This window comes from Dicentrarchus labrax, unplaced genomic scaffold (assembly GCF_905237075.1).
Source record: "Dicentrarchus labrax unplaced genomic scaffold, dlabrax2021, whole genome shotgun sequence".
Lineage (NCBI taxonomy): Eukaryota > Metazoa > Chordata > Actinopteri > Moronidae > Dicentrarchus > Dicentrarchus labrax.
Window position 1 is genome coordinate 27,593,199 of NW_026136719.1, and position 19,915 is coordinate 27,613,113.

Sequence of the window (19,915 nt, forward strand, 5' to 3'; positions counted from 1 at the left end):
ATATAACCCACACACACACACACACACACACACACACACACACACACACACACACAGCCGTACACTCTCTTTCTCACAAACACAGCATAATTTACTAAGATCTGTTCATCAGGATCAAAGCATCAAATGCAGCAAAAGGCCAGACAGTGTGAACTCGACCACAGCAGATCAAACACACCGTGTTATTTTTCAGCCATGTCTTTGGTGGTGGGTACGAGCCCAGACAGGCCCCCCTCTGACAGCCTGTGGTCTATAATTATCCCTCCAACTGTTTATACCCAGGCATTTGACCTCTGATACTTACACCTTTCATAATGACACTCAGCCACGCTACAGTTCAGCAGTCGGTGCTGAGGATAAAGAGTGTGTCTAGCACATAAATGCTAGGATGATTTACTTATTCTCCATAACTTGCATGTTTGGGAAACTATAAATATTTATGGCTGGTAATTATTATAAGGATGTTGTGCTGTGAAAACTCACTGAGACTTTGGTTGTCTTACCTTGTTGGTATTCAGAGCGATAACAGTTGTGAGGCCCAACTTTCTGGGGATTAGATGTTATTTAGTACCCTCTGCTGGTGGAGAGGCTTCACTTCAGGTAGCAGGAGTGGAGATTAAAACGTAATTTATTTAGAAGCAGGAACACAAGGTCGTTAATCAGTGATACTGGTGCAAATTGGGTTGTAAATCGCACTTTGAGAGAATGAGGAGCGGAATGTTACACATCCACTTTCATCACAAAAATGCTCAATGATTTTCAAAATCAGGGTACGAACTACAGGGGAGCCAGGGGGAGCTTGACTTCTCTGAATAAAACATGAGCTCCCATAAAAACATGATTTGTGAGACTTTTGGGGGTTAAAATATTGACAATATACTATTTTTTTCTTTCAGACTTTTATTGATGTCATGTATGTCATTAACTGATTATAGATTATAGGAACCAAGTAGGCCTACATCGTTGCAGCCATGAATGATGAATGAATAAAATATGTAACGTTTATTACTTCTTTGCAATTTGATGATCCATTAACAAAAAATAAACATTAAAAAAGGTCAAATCTAGATTTTGACAAACAATGAATTGATCCTTGTTGGCAGCTGCTTCACAGTAAAAAAAACTGAAAAAACTTTCAAGCAGCCTTCCTTCTTTGTGTCTCTTGTTTATGGTCAACTCCCAAGTGAATGTGGGGGAATATATTCACAGTTACTTACCTGATGATATATTGGTTATAAAAAGGATATTATAAAAGTGATTATCTGCCTTTTCCAATACATAAATCCATTATCTTCTTTTAATTTAATGTTTTGATTTTCTACAATCTTTTATAATAATAATAATTATATAGTAATATTTAATACTGGGTGTTATTCATAAGCAGCAGATATGGATGTCTGACATATTTTACATCTCTCTTGGATTTTATTAAGATGGTTTGTTTATTGTACAATCTACACCAAAAATACACCAGGCATGGCTGTTTTTGTGAACAGGACTGAGATTGTAATACTCTTGAATCTCATGAATGAGTTTCTGAAGATGCCTCAGAGTAAAGCGTAGCTGCAGAGCTCCGACTTGAGGGCTGGATACTGCAGACAGGTGCAGGGGAGACTCACGGTGCGGGTCCTGGGTCTTTGTACCAGTGCCCTGCAGGCAAACTGTCAGTGGCAGCAGTGCCTCCATGGACAGACTCAGGAAGAGGAAGAGATGTAGACGATAAAGCTCATCGTTTGAAGTGGTTCAGCTCAGAGGCTCAGACATAAAGGCGCACACTGCATCATTCTCACTCTATGTCCTGCACACACATCCCTCAGTCACACCACAGCATATGAGAGGCAGCCAGGCAGTGCTTGCAGTGGTTAAGAGAGTCTGTGGTCCAATTTCTGTTTTTATAATCCTTCTGCCTCTCTGTTTTACTGTCTGTGGCAGTGTTGAGAGTGTAATCAAGGCTCCTTGCTCAGTTCATCCCAGCTGTGAGTTTAGAAATGATTTACATGTTGGCACTTAGACCACCAGCATCCGTTATCAAGAAAGAAACAAAGAGTCAAGTTTGGTGTTTGTTTTGCTGGGTTTGAGTGACTGTTACTGTGAGAGGGATGTCAAAGGTCAGGTATTGAGCATGAGGTCTCCCTGTCCAGAGCCCCACTCTACAAATTCTACTTCCCCGCTGGAATGAGGAGGACTGTCCAGAGAGATGCCTCGCCGCTCCCCAAACACCTTCTCTTGCAGTTCAATTATGTCATTGCGGATGTCAGCCATCATTAGCAGAAGGAAGTCGAAGGAGCCGGGTGGTCCCTGGGGACAGAGGACACAATGAGGGATTGATGCCCTGAAAGTCATTTTTCACTGGGTTTCCTTTTGGGAGGTGTGAGGCCCAATATACCATTTTCACTGCATAAAAAATGGTGTATTACACCAAAAAAATACTAAATAGCCTACATTTTATGCAACAACCACTTGTATACTTGAGTCGTATAAAAGCTACAGTCCCTCATTGATTGATACTACATCCACTTCAACGCCTGATCCATAAAACAAAGCCTGACCCGTAAGTTAAATCAAAATGCAAAAATAAGTTAGAGGTACAGATACATCATGCATCTACAGAACTGTTTTGTCTTGTTTCTGTTTAATGTGTAAATTCAATGTACATGTTAGACTGTCTACATAAAAAGACAGTGCAGGTCTACATTTACATTGTAAAATGAGCACAAAATGTAGATGAAGGAGGCAGCTAAAATAGAAAAACAGGCTAAGGAATTGGCATAGGGGCAGTAGCTATAGTAGGTTTAAAAATAACTTACAGGTGGACCTCTAGGACCTGGAGCTCCTCTGTCACCCTGTAGATGAGAAACAGCACAAACCCAATTTCAATACACTTTTACAAGAGCAGTACAAATTGCTTAAGTGACTACTTACTTACTAGTGTTCAACTGAATGGCAAACAGGTTAAGAGAGTCTGTAGTGTAGAATATAATCACTGTCAGTGTATATTTAGAGGGAAGAAAGAAACCAGAAATATGCTAAGGTTATCTTTTCAGAAGTGCATGTAGTTAGATTTTATAAGGCTGTGTGTGACCCAGTCAGAGCAGTCATTTTTTAAGCTTTAGTGGACTCCATTCTCTCAGGTGTTGAGGTCATGACACTAGATGGCAACAGTGTAGCTCAACACATGCATACACAAACACACAGAGACAAAATCAAAACAAATATGAGGAAAATAAAGATATGTAATAATGACCTTTAGTCCGTCTCTTCCTGGTGCCCCAGGGGGTCCCTGTATGAATGATAGACAGGTATGAGAAGGTTTGTCAAGCTAATGGTATCAAGAGAAAGGACCCCACTAAAACCAGTGGAGTGAGATTTTCAGACGTCACTTTGATGTCCTGAACACGAGGCTCCAGTGGGAACCAAACTGAAAAACTTCTGTGTACAAAACAGATGTGATATCCCCTAAATTATGATGTAATTGTTCTTTTACTTACCACCGGGCCCCTGCGGCCTCTTTTGATGTGCTTCAGGTCAGGCTCTGGACCCATGGGTCCCATGTCCCCCCGTGGCCCCCGAGGGCCAGGTGGGCCCCTGTCCCCTGCGTCTCCCCTCTTTCCCGGTTCTCCTGGATGTCCTGGTGAGGACAGATGTAGACAGTGATTAAGAGAATGAATTAAAATTGGATAGTCAATATCATAACAGGAAACAGAGCAATCATTGTTTCTACTACGCTGCTCAGACCGTTTAAAACTCTGGCCACCTTAAGGATCTAGTTTTGGAAATAACATTAAGCTTAAACGTGACTTGCAGAGCCTCATTATATTTTCAACTCGCTTTGCTATTACTTACATCTTTTACACTTGTCTGCTTTAATCTTATACACAGTTTTTGCAGTGCTTAAATTATAAGCATTTTATTTTATTTGATATAATAAAATTGTTGATTGTGTAGCAGATGCTGGCTCTTTAACCTCTCCAACCTTACAGTTATAACGACATTACCTGGGACCCCAGGAGCTCCTGGAGGGCCGGGTAGACCAGGAAGACAAGGGCTATCTGGACTTTTTCCTGCCCTTCCCAGAGACGGTTTGTCACTGCTGTTGGCCAGGCCAGGTACCTACAGAATAAAGAGGAAAGGGTAAGAAGAATAAACAGAGGAAAGTAAGACAAAAAAAGATCAAGTACTGTAAAATACTTTTTGGTTCAGTTTTAGGGGGCTAAAGTAGACATGTTACCTGGTTGGGGGACTGTGTGTTGCCCAGCTTTAGCTTTAGCTGCAGCAGACTGTTTTTCATGTTCATAAAATCCTGACAGGTGAACGAGCAGGTACCAGCACTCATCAGGGTGTCTGACTTCCCTGAGGAACTCACTGCAACACAAATAATACATTAAAAATGTTTTCCAGCACACATTTTCAGCATGGATAGCTGGGAATCCAACCCATCACAATTACTGGAGTCACACTGTACTATTTGAGCAATATAGAGTCAAATCAAACGTGTAAAAGTGTTTAAATATAGTTTAATAATAGTAAAAAAAAAAAATTTTAAAATACTATAGAAACATGAAAACAATTGGTATCATCGGAATCATTGCCCATTTTTAAAATAAACATATATGCACAAGATCACTAGTATTACTGATACTGATATTAGCTACATAAGAACATTGCCTTCAGTGGAAGCCTAAAATGACAATAGCAACGAACCCAAGAACAGATGGACTCTTATTCTAATTTTGCCGCTCCAAAAGCTGTAAAACTCAACTGAAACATAAACTCACAGTTGTGTACAGGGATGCAGGAGCGTTGGTCCGGTGCCAGTATGTATCCGCTGCGGCAGCGACACAGAAAGCTGCCCACTGTGTTCACACACTCGTGGTCACACACGCTGCTGCCTGGGTGCTCGCACTCATCAATGTCTGTGTGTATATGACAGAAGAGAGAGAAAGAAAAATTATCACAATGAAAAATATAATTCAAGTTTGGAGGTGTCTAGTGTTAAAGTCAGTTCTTGTCTTCACTTCAGCATGGGTCTTAGATTGTTTTCATTTTGTTTTTCATAATATGACAGTTGTTAGGCTCTTTGAGACTGTGCTCTAGGGCTATGTACAATAACTCTGTTCTAACTTCATTATAATATAATCGCGTCTACATAGCATTTCACATTATGCGACGCTGGGTTGTAGATTTGGTGAGAAATCTCTACGGTAAAAAGAGAAACTGCTCTGCTACACAAATCAGGAGGAGGGCGCTGTTCTTCCAGTTAAAAGAAAAATCCTTAACAATCACTTTCAACATGTCAGTGCTGTTTCAAGAGGCAGAAGATGCACTGGTGCCACTGTAAGCAACAAAGGACTGTGGTTTAGTGAAATGGACGAGGAGTATCCCACATTGACACAGTAACAGACATGATAGTCAAAAGTATTTAATCAGTACTGACCCAAACAGTAAGGAGATTTGTGGTTGCGGTGTCTTTCTCGGTCGAAGCGATAGCCGGGGTAACATGTGCAGACAACCCGTCCAAAGTTATCAGTACACTGCTGCTCACAAGGCGACGCTGCACACACATCGATGCCTACAGAAGAGAGAGAGAGAGAGAGAGAGAGAGAGAGAGAGAGAGAGAGAGTACACAGACTGAGCATGTTAAAGTTATTCAGGATCACTGTCTGAAAACCAGCCTTACTGTAATCACCCAGGAGCTCCATTAGTCTCTATTACCACCTCTTTACACTCATAAAGTTCCACATCCACAACTGGGAGCTGACCGGTGCAGCATAAATAACAAAATAAATAATGGCTGAATTCCATTTTGCTGCTTTGGTTTCAAGGTCCTGGCTCACTGTCACACTGCCATGGCTCACTGGGAAACTAAAAGCTGTGTCAAAAATCACCACCTTGTTCACTCATTCACTACTCCCCATTGAATAAACACTCAGTAGTCTACTCTATAGTGAGCAGTGAATTGAGATTTTGGACACTTATGAATCATCATTACTTTTGCATCTATGAAACACATGAAACAATCCACTAGAGGATTTTCTCACCTATGCATTTATAAAGGTGCCGAATAAAGAGTCTGTGTAGGAAGGAGGTCAGGGTGGATGGATGGGTCAAACAAACACAAGACTTTCACCTATGTGAAACCAATAGTCTGTATTGACTTTTCAGGTTGGTTATTTAAACAGCACGAAGACACTATTCCTTAAACAAGAATGATGACTGCTAAAGAGGTTAGCATAGATGCTGCTAGCATCCATTATATCAGAACTAGAAGGTATTTCTTCACTGAAGGAAGAACAAAGGACGCTACTGAAGGCTTTTCATGATGGAGAAGATATTTGCGCTCTTCAAGAGGTTGATTACGTTATGTGGTTTGAGGATCTGATTGGCTGAAGTTTGAAAAGTGCCTGCACTTTTTCAAACAGTTTCCAACTACTTCCCAGATGTTTTGTCACACATAACCATCTGGCAGAGTCAGGTTAGTACACTCCAGTTAATTTTATAATCCAACTGAGCAAAAAATTAGCCATGTCTCAGGGTACAGTTCTTTTATCTGATCCTATCTGCTCCATTAAAGACTCTGACCGAAAAGGTATGGCCCACATTTAAGTAATTCTATGGAACTTAGCTGGTTTTAAACTTGTAAATAGATCCATATGCCCATTATATACCATATTCAAAGAATAAATACATTTTGCAGGGCTTAAAAGATTGTTATGTTTATAGAGGAACAGTGTTCTCTGGTGGCTGAAGTGAATCACTGTTACTCTATGGAGGCACAGATCAGTCTATATCCCATGTATTGACACTAAATACATTTGTCAACGCTCTTCACCCATATTCCCTAATAATGATTATGTAAGTCCCATTTTCACAATTATCAGATGTTTTATATATCACAAATGTCTGTCCGTGCCAAACCTGTGGGCTGTTTCTTTTTGGTTGTTATATTGTTTGATCTAATGCACTGCAATCATCTGTAACAAGTCCTTAAAAATAATTACTCCAAACTAATAAAAGTTGACCATAATATCTGTGTTATCTGGACTTCTTTGAAGGTCCAAATAGACAAATCTGGTCTGCAGGCTGTGTTTTCTGCAGCCTGTTTAGTCTATAGACCGCACTAATGAAAGGAACTATATCAAATTTAGAGCATTTAAATCAGATGTGAGAGTTCATGAGCCAAAGTTTTAGGATAGTGTGTATGGTTTACCTACTTTCAGGTATGCACTGGCCCATCACAAACCTGAATCCGTCACAGCATTTCCTCCTGAAAAAGGTAGAAGAATTAGATGAGAAGATTGATAACACCTGTGTATCTGTACGGCAAAAATGAAACTGCAACGAGCAAACAGTTATCTAGGCTTAGCACAAAGAGAGAGAATGCATAAAGGAGGCTTTTGTCAGTGCAGAGGTTTAGTTTGATGGACTGCCTAATAAAGACACCATCATCCAGGATTAAAGACTTGCTTCTGTCCACATGGCGCATTACTGAAAGGTCTGAAAGGATACAGATCCAGGTAACTGTTACACTGACAAATGAACCGGTGTTCACTGTGGCTTCATGGATTAAAGTGTGGACATCAATGACATCCCACCTCATGCATTCGGCTGACAACAGCTATTCAGGCACACATGCAGCTGAACATACAACAACATACAGACATAGAGAAGCAACAGTACAGGGGTCGCAATAACTAGCAACCCAACTTAACATTTCACCTATTATTAGCCTACATCACAACAACTCATAGAAAAGACTCACAAGATCTTGCACATCAGGTAGAGTTCAATCAAATCATTTTCTGTGTTCATTATTTTGCCAGTTCTGCATTGTAGCCAGTGTATGTATTGTTTAGTTACTGCAAACAGTTAAAAGCTTCTTGCAAACATTTTAGCAGATTGTCAGTAGAGTTGTCTTAGGGCTGTCCCATTTTCACTCTACAGTAAAAGAGTGGAATACAAGTGGAAGAGTAGCCGCAGTTCTGCTTTGGCTTAGTTCCCTGGATAGTACTTGAACCCTGACCATATTTACAACTAAAAACTATTACTTAAACTACAGTTTTAAACTCTGCTTTTTGTGACGTAAACTCGTAACAGCTCAGTGGATGCCGTATTTTTGAAACACAGCGTTGTGAATATTGGGCAACAATTTTTCCCAAAATTGAGTTATGGTGTTTGGCAGTGACACTCGTCCAGCCATCCCACAACAATCCACCACATGTTACAGGCATTACAGTTAGAAAAACAGAGAGGAAATGGCTCAGAAACTGGCTCAGCAGCACGAACACACACACACACACACACACACACACACACACACACACTTGAAGAAAAAAGGGAAGAATGCTCGACTCCTGTCCTAAAAACTGCACGCTGTTACCGGAGGGCATTTTGCATGCTGCCTCATTCACTTCCCCCTCAAGACAACAAGTTTCTTTTATTCTCCTCCAGCCTCCATGCAGTGTAACCCTAAATCACTCTGAGATGCCCCCTCCTTCTGCTGAATGAAAAATAACCTATAAAACAGCAAGGCCGGCCTAAACTGATGAGATCCAGATGAGAGCAGCTTTAATCTGAAGCCTGTAGCTAGGAGTGTTGAGAGGGATGGATAAGGCATGGAGCTGAGGTGGAGAAAGGAAAGTGAATGCTGAGATGAACATTGTCATTCATTCAGTAAGAGAGTCAGTCAATCCATCAATCAATCAGTCAGTCAGTGGTCTAAGTCGGGTTAATACGTTGCAGATGCATGTCCTGGAGAGGAGCTCTAAGAGTTTATACATTTGCATGAAAGTCACAAAAAGGTTTATTTGATTTAAAGATTCAAGTCAATCTGGATGTGACAGATCAGAGACTGTTATCCAAGATGATGACCCACCATTTATTGGATTTTTATAATTGTCCACAATTCAGGACTACACAAAAACAGACTTGAGAAAGCATTGCTAAGGTGATCACAACAGAATAATTGTACGACAGTCAGAAAACCAGGGATGCACCTATCTGATACCCTGGCCATAACGTGACAGAACCATATTATGTAAAGTTTCTTTAATCATGATTATTTTAGTGCTACAGCAATATCTGGCCTCATGTTAAGTTACATAAAAAAGATTCCATTGAGATCTCATTACACTTGAAGGGTTTTAAGGGTTTTAAGCAACAGAAATTGATTTCATGGCAGCCTTAGAATAAATGTATTACATATGTGTATTTCCAGCACAGCTGTTGAATGTTGCTATATTCATTATTTCTCATAAATGGGATTAAGCAATATTTAGACAATAAAAGGCACTCTCAGTTTAGCAATAGCTACTGTCTAATGTCAGAATCAAACAGTGACAGAATGTGTTTGACTTTGAGGACACACTTACTGTCCAATATTGATTCAGAACATCTTCAACTGCACAGCAACTCTTTTTCACAACTAAACCAAAATTCTTATGTATTTATTCATTTTCATTACTGATATGTTTGTGAAGGTAGAAGAGAAAACACTATATATGTATAAATGTAATATATATAATAACAATATATGCAGGTGAACAAGACTTCAGCCATGCTAGCTGCTGTGTGAGTCTGTATAAACACAGCAGTTCTTGAGCTAAACATCAGCACGCTAACACAGTCCAGTGAATGGCGTATTATATAGGGATATGTGTGAATGTCTGTGAACTTTGTTCTGTGACACATTCATTGCAGGACTACAGATAAAGTAGTGTTATCTCAGAATCTTAAGCACTCTCCCATCTCCTTTTGTTTCCTTCTTGATTTACGGCATCAGCCTTGGCTTCACCCTCACACACATCTTTACGTTCTCAGTGAAACCCTAATGCCTGTGGTGAAGCCTACAGACCAACCGAAAGCTTGCACAAGAAAATAGAGTAAACGAAAGACATAAAATCAACAGAGTTCAGGTTCAGGGTCAGTCAGTTAGAAAAAAGGGCGCAGAGTGCATAAAGTTGCAAATTCAGATATGGCAAACGGTCAGTCAACTTGCTGCGGTGTATCCATCATGTACCATCTCCTGCTCTCCATAGACAATAAATAGCATCTGTCGACTTAACATCAGTCAACGGATCCAGTGTGTCTGCTCCATAAGACTCTACAGCCACACTAGCAGTTCTCACAGTGAAGGTATTTATACTATATTCACCATTTTAGTGTAATGTGATGGAATTCTAACATTTGCTACCTCTATACACATAACACAGCAGATCACCAACATCAGTAGTGTTCGTCATATGGGGAACCATGAATCTTTGTACCTAATGTAATGGAAATCATTCAATATTTTTTTTTTGCTTTTTTAGTCTTGACCAAAGCTGAAACACACTGCCATCCTTTAGGCCTCATACTGGCCCGACTTAGAGCATCTAAATAACAGAACCAAGACAGTGGCTAATAGCAGAAAAAGAAGATATATCAAAGGTCAAGAGAAGCAGTGAAAGTCATCTGATCTCATAACAACACACACTACACATACATCGACAGGCTGTCTGTCAGTCAGAAATGCAGCAGCCTCGCCAGCTCTCCCCTGGGAGTTTGTGATGGACAGGATGGGGAGGCCGGTGTGTCTGGACAAGCATATGAGTGTGGAGGGAGAGGTGACCCGTGTGTTTTTGTTTTGGAAAGTGAAAGCATGTCGCTCAGACAGGCAACAGGCCTGATCAATGTGACACGGCCTCTAAAACATGAACCATTACACTCAGTGGAATTTGACTCATGTTCCCGTGCATGTAGACATTTGTCTGGTGGGAATACAAGTGTCTTTCTTTTATCAGTTTGTATAATATAAGTTGCAGTAGTATAGTATTATATTGCCATGAAATGGATAAAAACTGAATATTGGCAGCAGCCTTCATTAAAAAATAACAGTAACCTACCTTCCAAAACACAGCGCAATCTCTCTGTGTGTATGATCATGTCTGTGAAAATACATCTACACATATAGCATGTGTGTGTGTGTGTGTGTGTGTGGGTGTGTGTGTATGTGTGTGTGAGTCTGTGTGAGGGCTGGGATACCATCCAGTAATTGGGCACAGCCTTATAATATCAGTCAGGGCACATTAGTGAGAGTGATCCATGACGCTAGCAAGCTCCCTTTCCTCCTCTCTCCTTTTTCATGTCCTCTCTGTGCACTTTACTTCACTCGCTCTACATCCAGCCTGTGATTTGAACCGCTGATTTATATTCAGGCCATTCTACTGGCCTCTCGTTTCACTGTGCACTCCATTGGTTCACTTGTTGTTGACATAATCTCTCTCTCTCTCTCTCTCTCTCTCTCTCTCTCTCTCTCTCTCTCTCTCTCTCTCTCTCTCTTCTCTGCAGACTGACATCTTGTTGGCCTCATGTTGCCCTCTGTCTATGAAAGCTGATGAAGTGTCTGCCTTTTCCATCTTCATTTCATTCAGAGGAATATTTTTCTGTGCTCTCAGGACTTCCTGAAGCCAGGAGGATTACTCAAAGCCTTTAACAGCCACTTTTAAACAGCACCAAACAGGACTCTAGTCTAAGCTAGTTTTTGGGCATTTCTTTACGCTAAAATGTCAAAACTTTGCACACAGATTTCTTCACCGACACTAAGCTCAGCAGTTAATGTCGCATTCAAAATGCACTAATGCAACTAAAGCACTTCAGACACATCCCAGGATCAATTCTTACCATAAAGGTGTTTTCGGACGGCAGATCTTTGCTGCTGTACTCTGAGTTGATGATGGTTCTTTTTGGACTTGTCACCACAGCTCACCATGTTTGAAACAATGCAGCAGCTGGTTTTACTAGTATTTGAGTTCCCTGGATTATACACATCTTCACCAGCAGAGAACAGACAGATCAATGAAGAAAAACGGCATTAGTATCATATCCAGATCACATCTTATGTCCTCTCTTGCCCTCCCTCCTAACCTGGCACAAGACTTTCACAGAGGTCGTCCAGGATTTAAACAGTGTTGTGTGGTCCAATTAGCAGTTAATGTTTTTTTCTATTTGTAGCAGAATTAGGTTATTGCAGTTTAATTTACAGTAATTATGATTTGTGGTTGAGTTTAAAGTTATGGTCACTGAAAACATTTTATTATAAGCACCGAAAAAAATCTACACTGGTTGACCGAGTATAGTGAATTGCGTGTAACCAATTGTAAAAATCCATTTAAGATTCCTATGCATGTAAATGTACTACCACATGCACACAGATTATGCATACGTAGAGATTTGTGTAAGCTAGTACACACATAAGGATAGCACTATATATTATATATATATTTGATAGCCCTCCACACACATTAGCAAATAATATTGATTGACAATATAGTTACTGATCCATTCTAATTGTTTTCTCAACGGCATATTTATTGTGTAATAAAACAGCCAGATATGGTCACATTAAAAGAAATCAACTAAACAACCACAGCATTGCAGTATTCAGCCCATTTTGACCAAAATTAGTAAATTGTTCTATTCTTCACAATAATTGAATTGAAGCCTTGTACTAAATGTCATGGCTAATGGTGTCTACATGCAACCTCCAGCAGTGTGACATGAGTCTGCATGACCTCATCCTATTCAAAGCATCCTAAACTTCACCCCTGTCCATTCTCCTCTCTGGCCTTTGGCTACCAACTTTCTCCCACCAGTCCCTTGTGTTGGTGGTGGCTGACCCAGAAGCTCCCTGCCAAACGAGGGGTGGATGCAGGTCCATGTATGAGCCCAGTCTGTTACGGGAGCTGCTGCCAAAGTCAGCATGGCGGCACTGGGAGAAACACCGAGACAGGATCCAGAGGCAGGCCTGGGCCTGGGTCACTTTACACTGAAGATAATGTAGTTTAGCAAAGGGTCTCCTTCCAGGGAGGGGGGGGTTCTTACTGTTCCCATCCAGCTTTACCTTGATTTATTTGCACATTGGCAGGCAGGAATGTGCTACAAGGATAGAATATTCATTACAGCACCTACTAAGAAACTACCTCCCCAAGTCCCCAGCCCAGACAGTGCAGGGTTCTAAGAGCAGGGCACAGTATGGATGATGCTTTCCATAGACGATGCTGTCACTATGCAATACAAGTCCCACTCACATTACACATTAGAGTGTTGTTTTGCTAGTTTGGAGGCAGAGTTTCTACATGTGAGGGAGTTTATGAGGCTTCAGCATCCTTTTCTCCTCCAATGTCCTTTGAAATAAATCACATGTCCTGCTTATTGCCTCAGACCGCAAAGATGTGGGATGGAGGACATTGATGGGAGGAGGAGGATGGTTAAAAGACAGGGATGAAGGTTGTTGTCAGCTTAGAGTTTCCCTCTTGGGACTCTGGTGGGTGGAGCACAGGAAGTAGAGCTCAGTGGAGGTCAACGGCCTCTTGACACGCCAGGACAGGAGACCGGCCACGTGTGTGTATATGTGTGTGTGCGTCTTGTCAATTTGATGGATGCCTCTTACTGATGTGGCTCATACGTGTAACAATTACAGCATGCTGTATTCATCAACCACGCTGTAATTGATTTATTTGCTCAGCAACCCTCACAGTCGCAAGCAGTTTAAAAACTTGGCCGGTCGTGTTGCGTATTATGGTGTGATGATGGATTACGCTGAAACACATTAGCACGATGAGACCAACAATAAAACACATTTTTGGAAGGCTGCCATTTTTTATACATATATACTTTGGGGAGTCAGTATCGTTCATTTGTGATTTGAGCTTATGTCTTTTCAATGTGTTGCTAATTTTCTGCTGTTGCTCTGACTGGTGGGGTGTTAAGAGATGTTGGGGTTCTGTCCATAAGCTTGTTGTGTGTTTTTGTAAATCCCCAGTGAAAGCACATTTATAATACTTTATAAGAAGGCTAAACTAATTTGTACTTTTCCACCCATTTGTCTCACAATACAGCTAAGAAATGAACAGGATTCCAACCTGTTATTACTTGTTTGCAGATGAAAAATCTTTATATCCACTATGTCCTGAACTCCAAAACTCCTCTCATGATCTCTTAAGTTTTGTCTCCACAAATTAAACAAAACCAGCCTCTATGTCACCTTCCTCCGAAAGCTGCAAAGGTGTTGCGCTCAACCGCATGTACAGCTCTTTTAGTGTTAGCTTGTAATTGCGTGTGTGTATTCTTTTGAAACTCGTGTGAGTATACATATGTGAAGGTGTTAGTGTGGTGAGTGTGAGCACCTCCTCTCTGTTTATTTGCTCTGCCAGCCCACTTCCAGGACCGGGGGCCTCAGGGGAAACATCAGAGCTCTGGTATAACAGAGGAAGCTTTGACTAGGAGCACAGGAGGTCTGAACCACTTCCACCAGAATACAGGCTGACCTGCACTCCTCCTTCCCTCTGTTATGCCTCACCTCTCCCATCATCTTTCCATCATTTCTCCTGCCATTCTCCCAGCCTGACCCCTTCTTTAAAAAACAACTTTAACCTTACTCCAACACACTGTCATCACTGCAGGATTATAGGAATATTTTGGTACAACATTGAACATCTGAACAGATTATATTTCTCACAGTCCAAAATGTACAATAGGTAATTTCCACCTCTAGGGGGTCTCTCACATTAAAACAATAACAACAAAGTTTGATGACGTTGTGAAGTAGCATCGGAAGTCAGCTTCTCCTGGTTAGGATTCCTTCAGTTTTCATCGTTCAGGAGGTTTCTACCAAGAGCTGAATTATAATTATTAAGAGGTCTCCTCTCCAAAACAAACAGACCTGGAGATTAAAACCGGTAAAAACAAGCCGTTTCACCATAAAAATCTGTTTCTCCTAAACTGGCAGACAGAAGATACAGAAGAATGTCCATGGCAGCGTGCTAGCCGAGCTGCTGCTAATGGTAACTCAGCCTGTTTCTTTGAAAACTTGAGATCCAGACGTCTGATGACTAAAATCATTCATCCTGATAAAATGTACAGTTAAAAGATATAAAAAGTGTATTGTAAAAATGTGGCTTAAAATTGGATAGGAATTTTAAGTTGTCTGACAGCTTCTCATGACAGGTGAAATGCACCGTTACCTGAATAAAATTCCACATTTATTTGTCAACAAACAACTGTATATAACATAGGTTTATAGACATTTTAATGCAGACACGTTACATATTATATCTTTAAATCATAATAAAAAATTGTCTGCTATTGTACAACCACCACCTTCCCAGTCATCTGGGCCCCTGCTTGCCCTTGTTCCAACAGGTAATGAATGCTGAGCTTTCAATGTTTGTAATAACTTTTGGACATTTATTATACGTTGAAGGAGCTGGCTGAACGCCACAGAGTTGCAACAGAGAGAAACATTTTCCTCCTTCGAAACCTCTCTTACTAAATCTTAAGCTGTTAAACAAATGGCTCAATATTTTGATATCACTCTTATGTTTGTACGATATCTAGACCTTGAGTCGGGGGGGGGATTAGTTTGGCTGTTTTTGCCTGTTTACAGTCTTTATGCTAAGCTAAGCTAACATTGTCCCAGTAACCCGACAATAAACATTTTTTAAAGTCAGTCAATTAATTAAAATATGCCAAATAGTAAAAAAATACGCAGGGTGATTAAATGTGTTTGTGTGGAACCAGGCCCCCTTTCCTTCCTTTTGGTTCGTTGTTCCATTATACACAAAACCTCAGACACCACAGGCCAGATTTTCACCCAAACCTGATGACTGAGAATGATGCAGCATCTCGCCATCTCATTGTGACATTCTGTAAATTACCCTACATTGTTTCTTCATGCATGATTTCCCAGGAACCACAGATTTTAATGAAACGTAGGCGAATGATTCATTTTCACGCTTCATGCCAGATTTTCAAATTGGCTCATAAGTACAATGGTTTTAGGTCAAGAAAAGATGGGTTTGTAAGTGCTCTGCCATTAAGAGAAAGGAACATTCATGGGGCAACATGTTTATTGTAGCCAGATTTTCGTGTGTTTCCAGAAAAGTAGCGTGTGTCTCAGGGCTGAGCGCTCTGAGCTGTTTTCTGTGACAGACACGCACGTAATCTGTCCAAGTCTAGGAATACAGAGGTTCGGTATCCTACTGTTCCTGACAGCAAACACGGTCTGAGAACATGTTGAGGAAGACATGGGGAGTGATTTGCAGACAAGCTATGTTTCCAGCTATATTTCTATGCAGACAAATGGGAGTAAATATTTAAAATGCTGCCAAAAATAAAACATAAATGAGTTTCCGCCCAGCATGGCTGAAGTGAATCATGGCATTCTTGACTAAATAAGAAAACACATCCACGTGATAATGCAATTTGTGTATTGGTAAGTATTTATCCTATATGTCAGCTAAACACATTTCTTTCTGTCAAAGGCAGTAAAATGCCATCTGTAAAATGGCTGTAATCTTTTATGCCAAAAAGACATTGATTTACTTACTGGCCCACTGATACCAGATGTTACTGCCTCCTGCCCACATTGTGAAAGTATCTGGAAAGCCGCAGGAAACATTGCAATATCGCTATTTACCCGGCCAATGTGTTTCCATCATAATTTATTGGATGATGTTTTGGCAAAACATATTGGCACAAAAAAAAGTGGATGAAAACCCAGCTGTGGACTGGCAGAATGTATCACATCAGTATGTGTAGGTGACAGAGAGAGAAGCTGTCAAAAGCAACACTTATTTTCACTTGGATGTGTTTGAATAATGTATTTTTTTTTTTAGAAGTGTAAGTATTTAAATGGCAATAAAATAGCCTTTAGCTTAATGAATTGAGCGGGAGATAGTGACTGATGGTCCGATACAGAGATAGGGAACAGAGAGGAGGGGAAACAGCGACCAGAGTGGGATCAGTAAGCACAAGATAAGGGTGAGTGAGAGCAGCTTAGCAGTGAGGTCAAGCTAACGACAGATCCTTCATAATGATGTGTCTGGTTGAGTTTTCATGCCAGACAGGAAAGCTGTTTTAAAGGAGGACCTTTCGCTAAAAACCACACAAGAGACTGTAACTGAGGCTCAATGTAATGGACTGATAAGACCAAGAAGGTCTTCCAACTCTCCAAAAATGGCTTTGTGACTTGTTGGAAAATCCTGGAGGTATTGAAAAATGTACAACTGTTTTCAGTTGTAACTCCCCAGCTGTTACACTCCACACCTCCTCTATTCTCCCTTTTCAATTTTTCTACATGAGACAAAGCTTCATGCATAGCAACATGCACCCTGCTGGGCTTGTCAACTTCAAACAATAGTGAAACAACAATGTCGCTCCAGTCTGTTGTCAATTGGCTGGTGATTTGTTTTGCTGATGTATTGACAGTGACAGACCAGCCATAAAAGGGCTGAAGAGAGCTAATCTAGAGCAGACTGTACACAAAACAGAGGGGAAAAAAACAGCCATTGTGCTTGTCCAGAGGGCTGTTCAGGTGTGCACTAATCAGAAAAAGATGGAAGATGATGACTAGAGTTTTTTGGGAGGTCCGACTCTGGTCTGCAGCTCTACGAAGACAATTATACCACCATTAAACACAGGAAGTGTAACTCAAAGGCCTCATAAAAGTTTTCTCTGAGAAAATGAAGACGGAGGACAGCGTTAAGTGCTTCTCAGTGTAATGAAACAGCAAAACACAGAGCGGTATAGCTTTGCTGAAAGAATCTTGTGTCAACTCCAAGTGTGAGAAAAATGAACAGGTTACTGTTCCCACAGCTTGGGGTTTGTTGATCACCATCCAAAGTATACAGAGAGAAAACGCCAAAGGGAGAAAAGAGAGTGATAGTTTGAATAGGATGCCCCTGTGGACTTCTGAATGCAGTGCAAACAATCTGTAAGCGGATCATGTTCAGTCCGAATATGTTGCCCTTATATGAGGGTCGACTATTTCTTTCCACTTGGCGAGAGCAGAGATTCAAGCTTAAGTTAAAAAAACCCCAAAAAACATTATCCACTGTGTTAATGATGAGGACGGAGCTGAAGACAGAGCTGTCAGTGCCTCACTAAAATCCTCTGGATGATAAACAGTAGACTGCTGCTTGAGGGAAAGTAATCTCCAGAACACACACACACACACACACACACACACACACACACACACAATATGTACATACCATATATGCACACACATATGTTTACAGTTTATCAAATGTTGTTCGACTCAGTACCACCAGACATCTAGACTGCATACACATCCACTGTATCCACACATTTACAAGCATAAAGGATGATCTCATTTATGTGCACCTGTGCACACACATGCAGACAGACACACACGAAAGTATCACAAGTAGTGATATTAAATCCAGACATCTACAAAGTATAACAACATACACACACACCCACACACAAACATATTCACATAAACATATGTCCAGACACACACACACACACACACACACACACACACAATGATTCAGGCATCTGGTCCGTGTTACCTTTTTCGGACCAAAATCAAATCATCTCCTTCCACTGTACAGTCAGATGTTTCCTGCTGTTTGACATAGCTGGCTTCAGCACCTAATTTCACTGTTTATTGTTTGTCCATTTTTGTACTGATCCTATCACTAGTGGACAAGCCACTGGGGCTGTTGGTGAAATGTGAAGTGTGAGTTTTAGTCTATTGTTTCTGAGCGATGATAACCTGTACAAGCAGCACATTGTAGAGAAAGGAAGAGGAACATTCAAAAGTGTATCTGAACACAATTCAAGCGAGAAAAACTAAAATATCATACTTGCAGTAGGATGTTTTTTTTTCAGCTACAGCAGCAATATAATAGCTTGTTTTATAGCTTGTAACCGGGGGACCTCTGACTGCACATCCCAGCAGGCCCTGAACATTCAGCCCTGCAGTGTATAGTACAGAAGAGAGAACATGTGGACATACACACACACACACACGCCTGTTTCTCTTCACCTGCTATAGAAAGCAGCCCTCTGTCTTTACAACCAGATACAGATGAATGGCACTTCAATGATGTGATACACTTTCCCTGTTTCTCACTTTACATCTGTCTCTCAGACACAGTGACAAAAAAAGAAACACTGGCAAGTTTGCAGTCCATTTCACTTACATAAATATTCGCTAACCAGTATGGTAAAGCACTTAAATACAACTGAACAAAAATGAAGTTTTTGTGTTTTGACAAAGAGGCAATTGTTCTGACAGTAGAAATACAAAATGTTACTAATTTGACATTTAGTCAAAAATCTTGATCAATGTTGCACGTGCTTTGAATCTCCGTTTTGTCAGCAGCTGGCTCTTTTTGTCTGCTCTTTGTTTGTCCTGTTGTACACTATAGATATTCCCACTAGATGCTGACAGAAAAAAGAAGGAAGACAAGTATGACAACTTTTTACAAAGATATTTGTATATGTCACAGTAGGAAAACATTGAAATGAATGAATGATCCTGTTACTGTGTATGCTTATACTATCACACCGTCACTGCTGTTACTGGACATTTGTCCCTTTTTCACTCTGTAACACATATGTATAGTAATGTAAATGGGAATTTTACCTTCTATAGTCTATAGTGCCCTCAAACATTCCCACAATGGTAGCGTCCATAGTTTGTACACTACTTTCTCTTAACAATCCCAAAATGTAAAAACAAATATAATACCTGCTGATAATGATGTAAAAGAAATATGATTCGTAAGTATCCAAAATCTCAATGAAGTGCTCAATGTACAGTAAACTACTGACTGTCTATAGGGAGTAGTGAATGAGTGAATGAGGGAGAAGTTCTGGAAATAGCCTTAACAGAACAAAGCCATTCATGTTACTATACTATACTTATAGACTAAAAACATGTGGGTTGTAAAAATGGCTGCTGTGAGAAGGCCTATGAGCACCAGTGCCCTCTATAAATGATGAAAAGCTCCATTCATCCATAATACCAGGGAACTTAAATTAAATGCAGCCATCCTTAATGTTATTAGCAACACCTGTGCTTTTCCTCCTGTGACTAGTTAAAATGGCTGTTGTGAAAAAAGTC

General features: G+C 40.5%; 1 protein-coding gene across 2 annotated transcripts in view; it reads right to left on the reverse strand.

Moving 5' to 3' along the window:
* Nucleotides 1-981: 981 nt before the first annotated feature.
* The window catches only part of LOC127352101 (collagen and calcium-binding EGF domain-containing protein 1), a 36,688-nt gene continuing 17,754 nt past the window's right edge, over nt 982-19,915 (reverse strand). For both annotated transcript variants that reach the window (XM_051380252.1, XM_051380251.1), the window contains exons 4-12: nt 7,212-7,264; nt 5,435-5,569; nt 4,776-4,913; nt 4,229-4,362; nt 3,996-4,110; nt 3,489-3,628; nt 3,245-3,280; nt 2,808-2,843; nt 982-2,298 (exon numbers count right to left, since the gene is read on the reverse strand). In XM_051380252.1, coding sequence (XP_051236212.1) covers nt 2,110-2,298; nt 2,808-2,843; nt 3,245-3,280; nt 3,489-3,628; nt 3,996-4,110; nt 4,229-4,362; nt 4,776-4,913; nt 5,435-5,569; nt 7,212-7,264 — 976 coding nt within the window. In that variant the 3' untranslated portion in view covers nt 982-2,109. The remainder of the gene's footprint in view (nt 2,299-2,807; nt 2,844-3,244; nt 3,281-3,488; nt 3,629-3,995; nt 4,111-4,228; nt 4,363-4,775; nt 4,914-5,434; nt 5,570-7,211; nt 7,265-19,915) is intronic.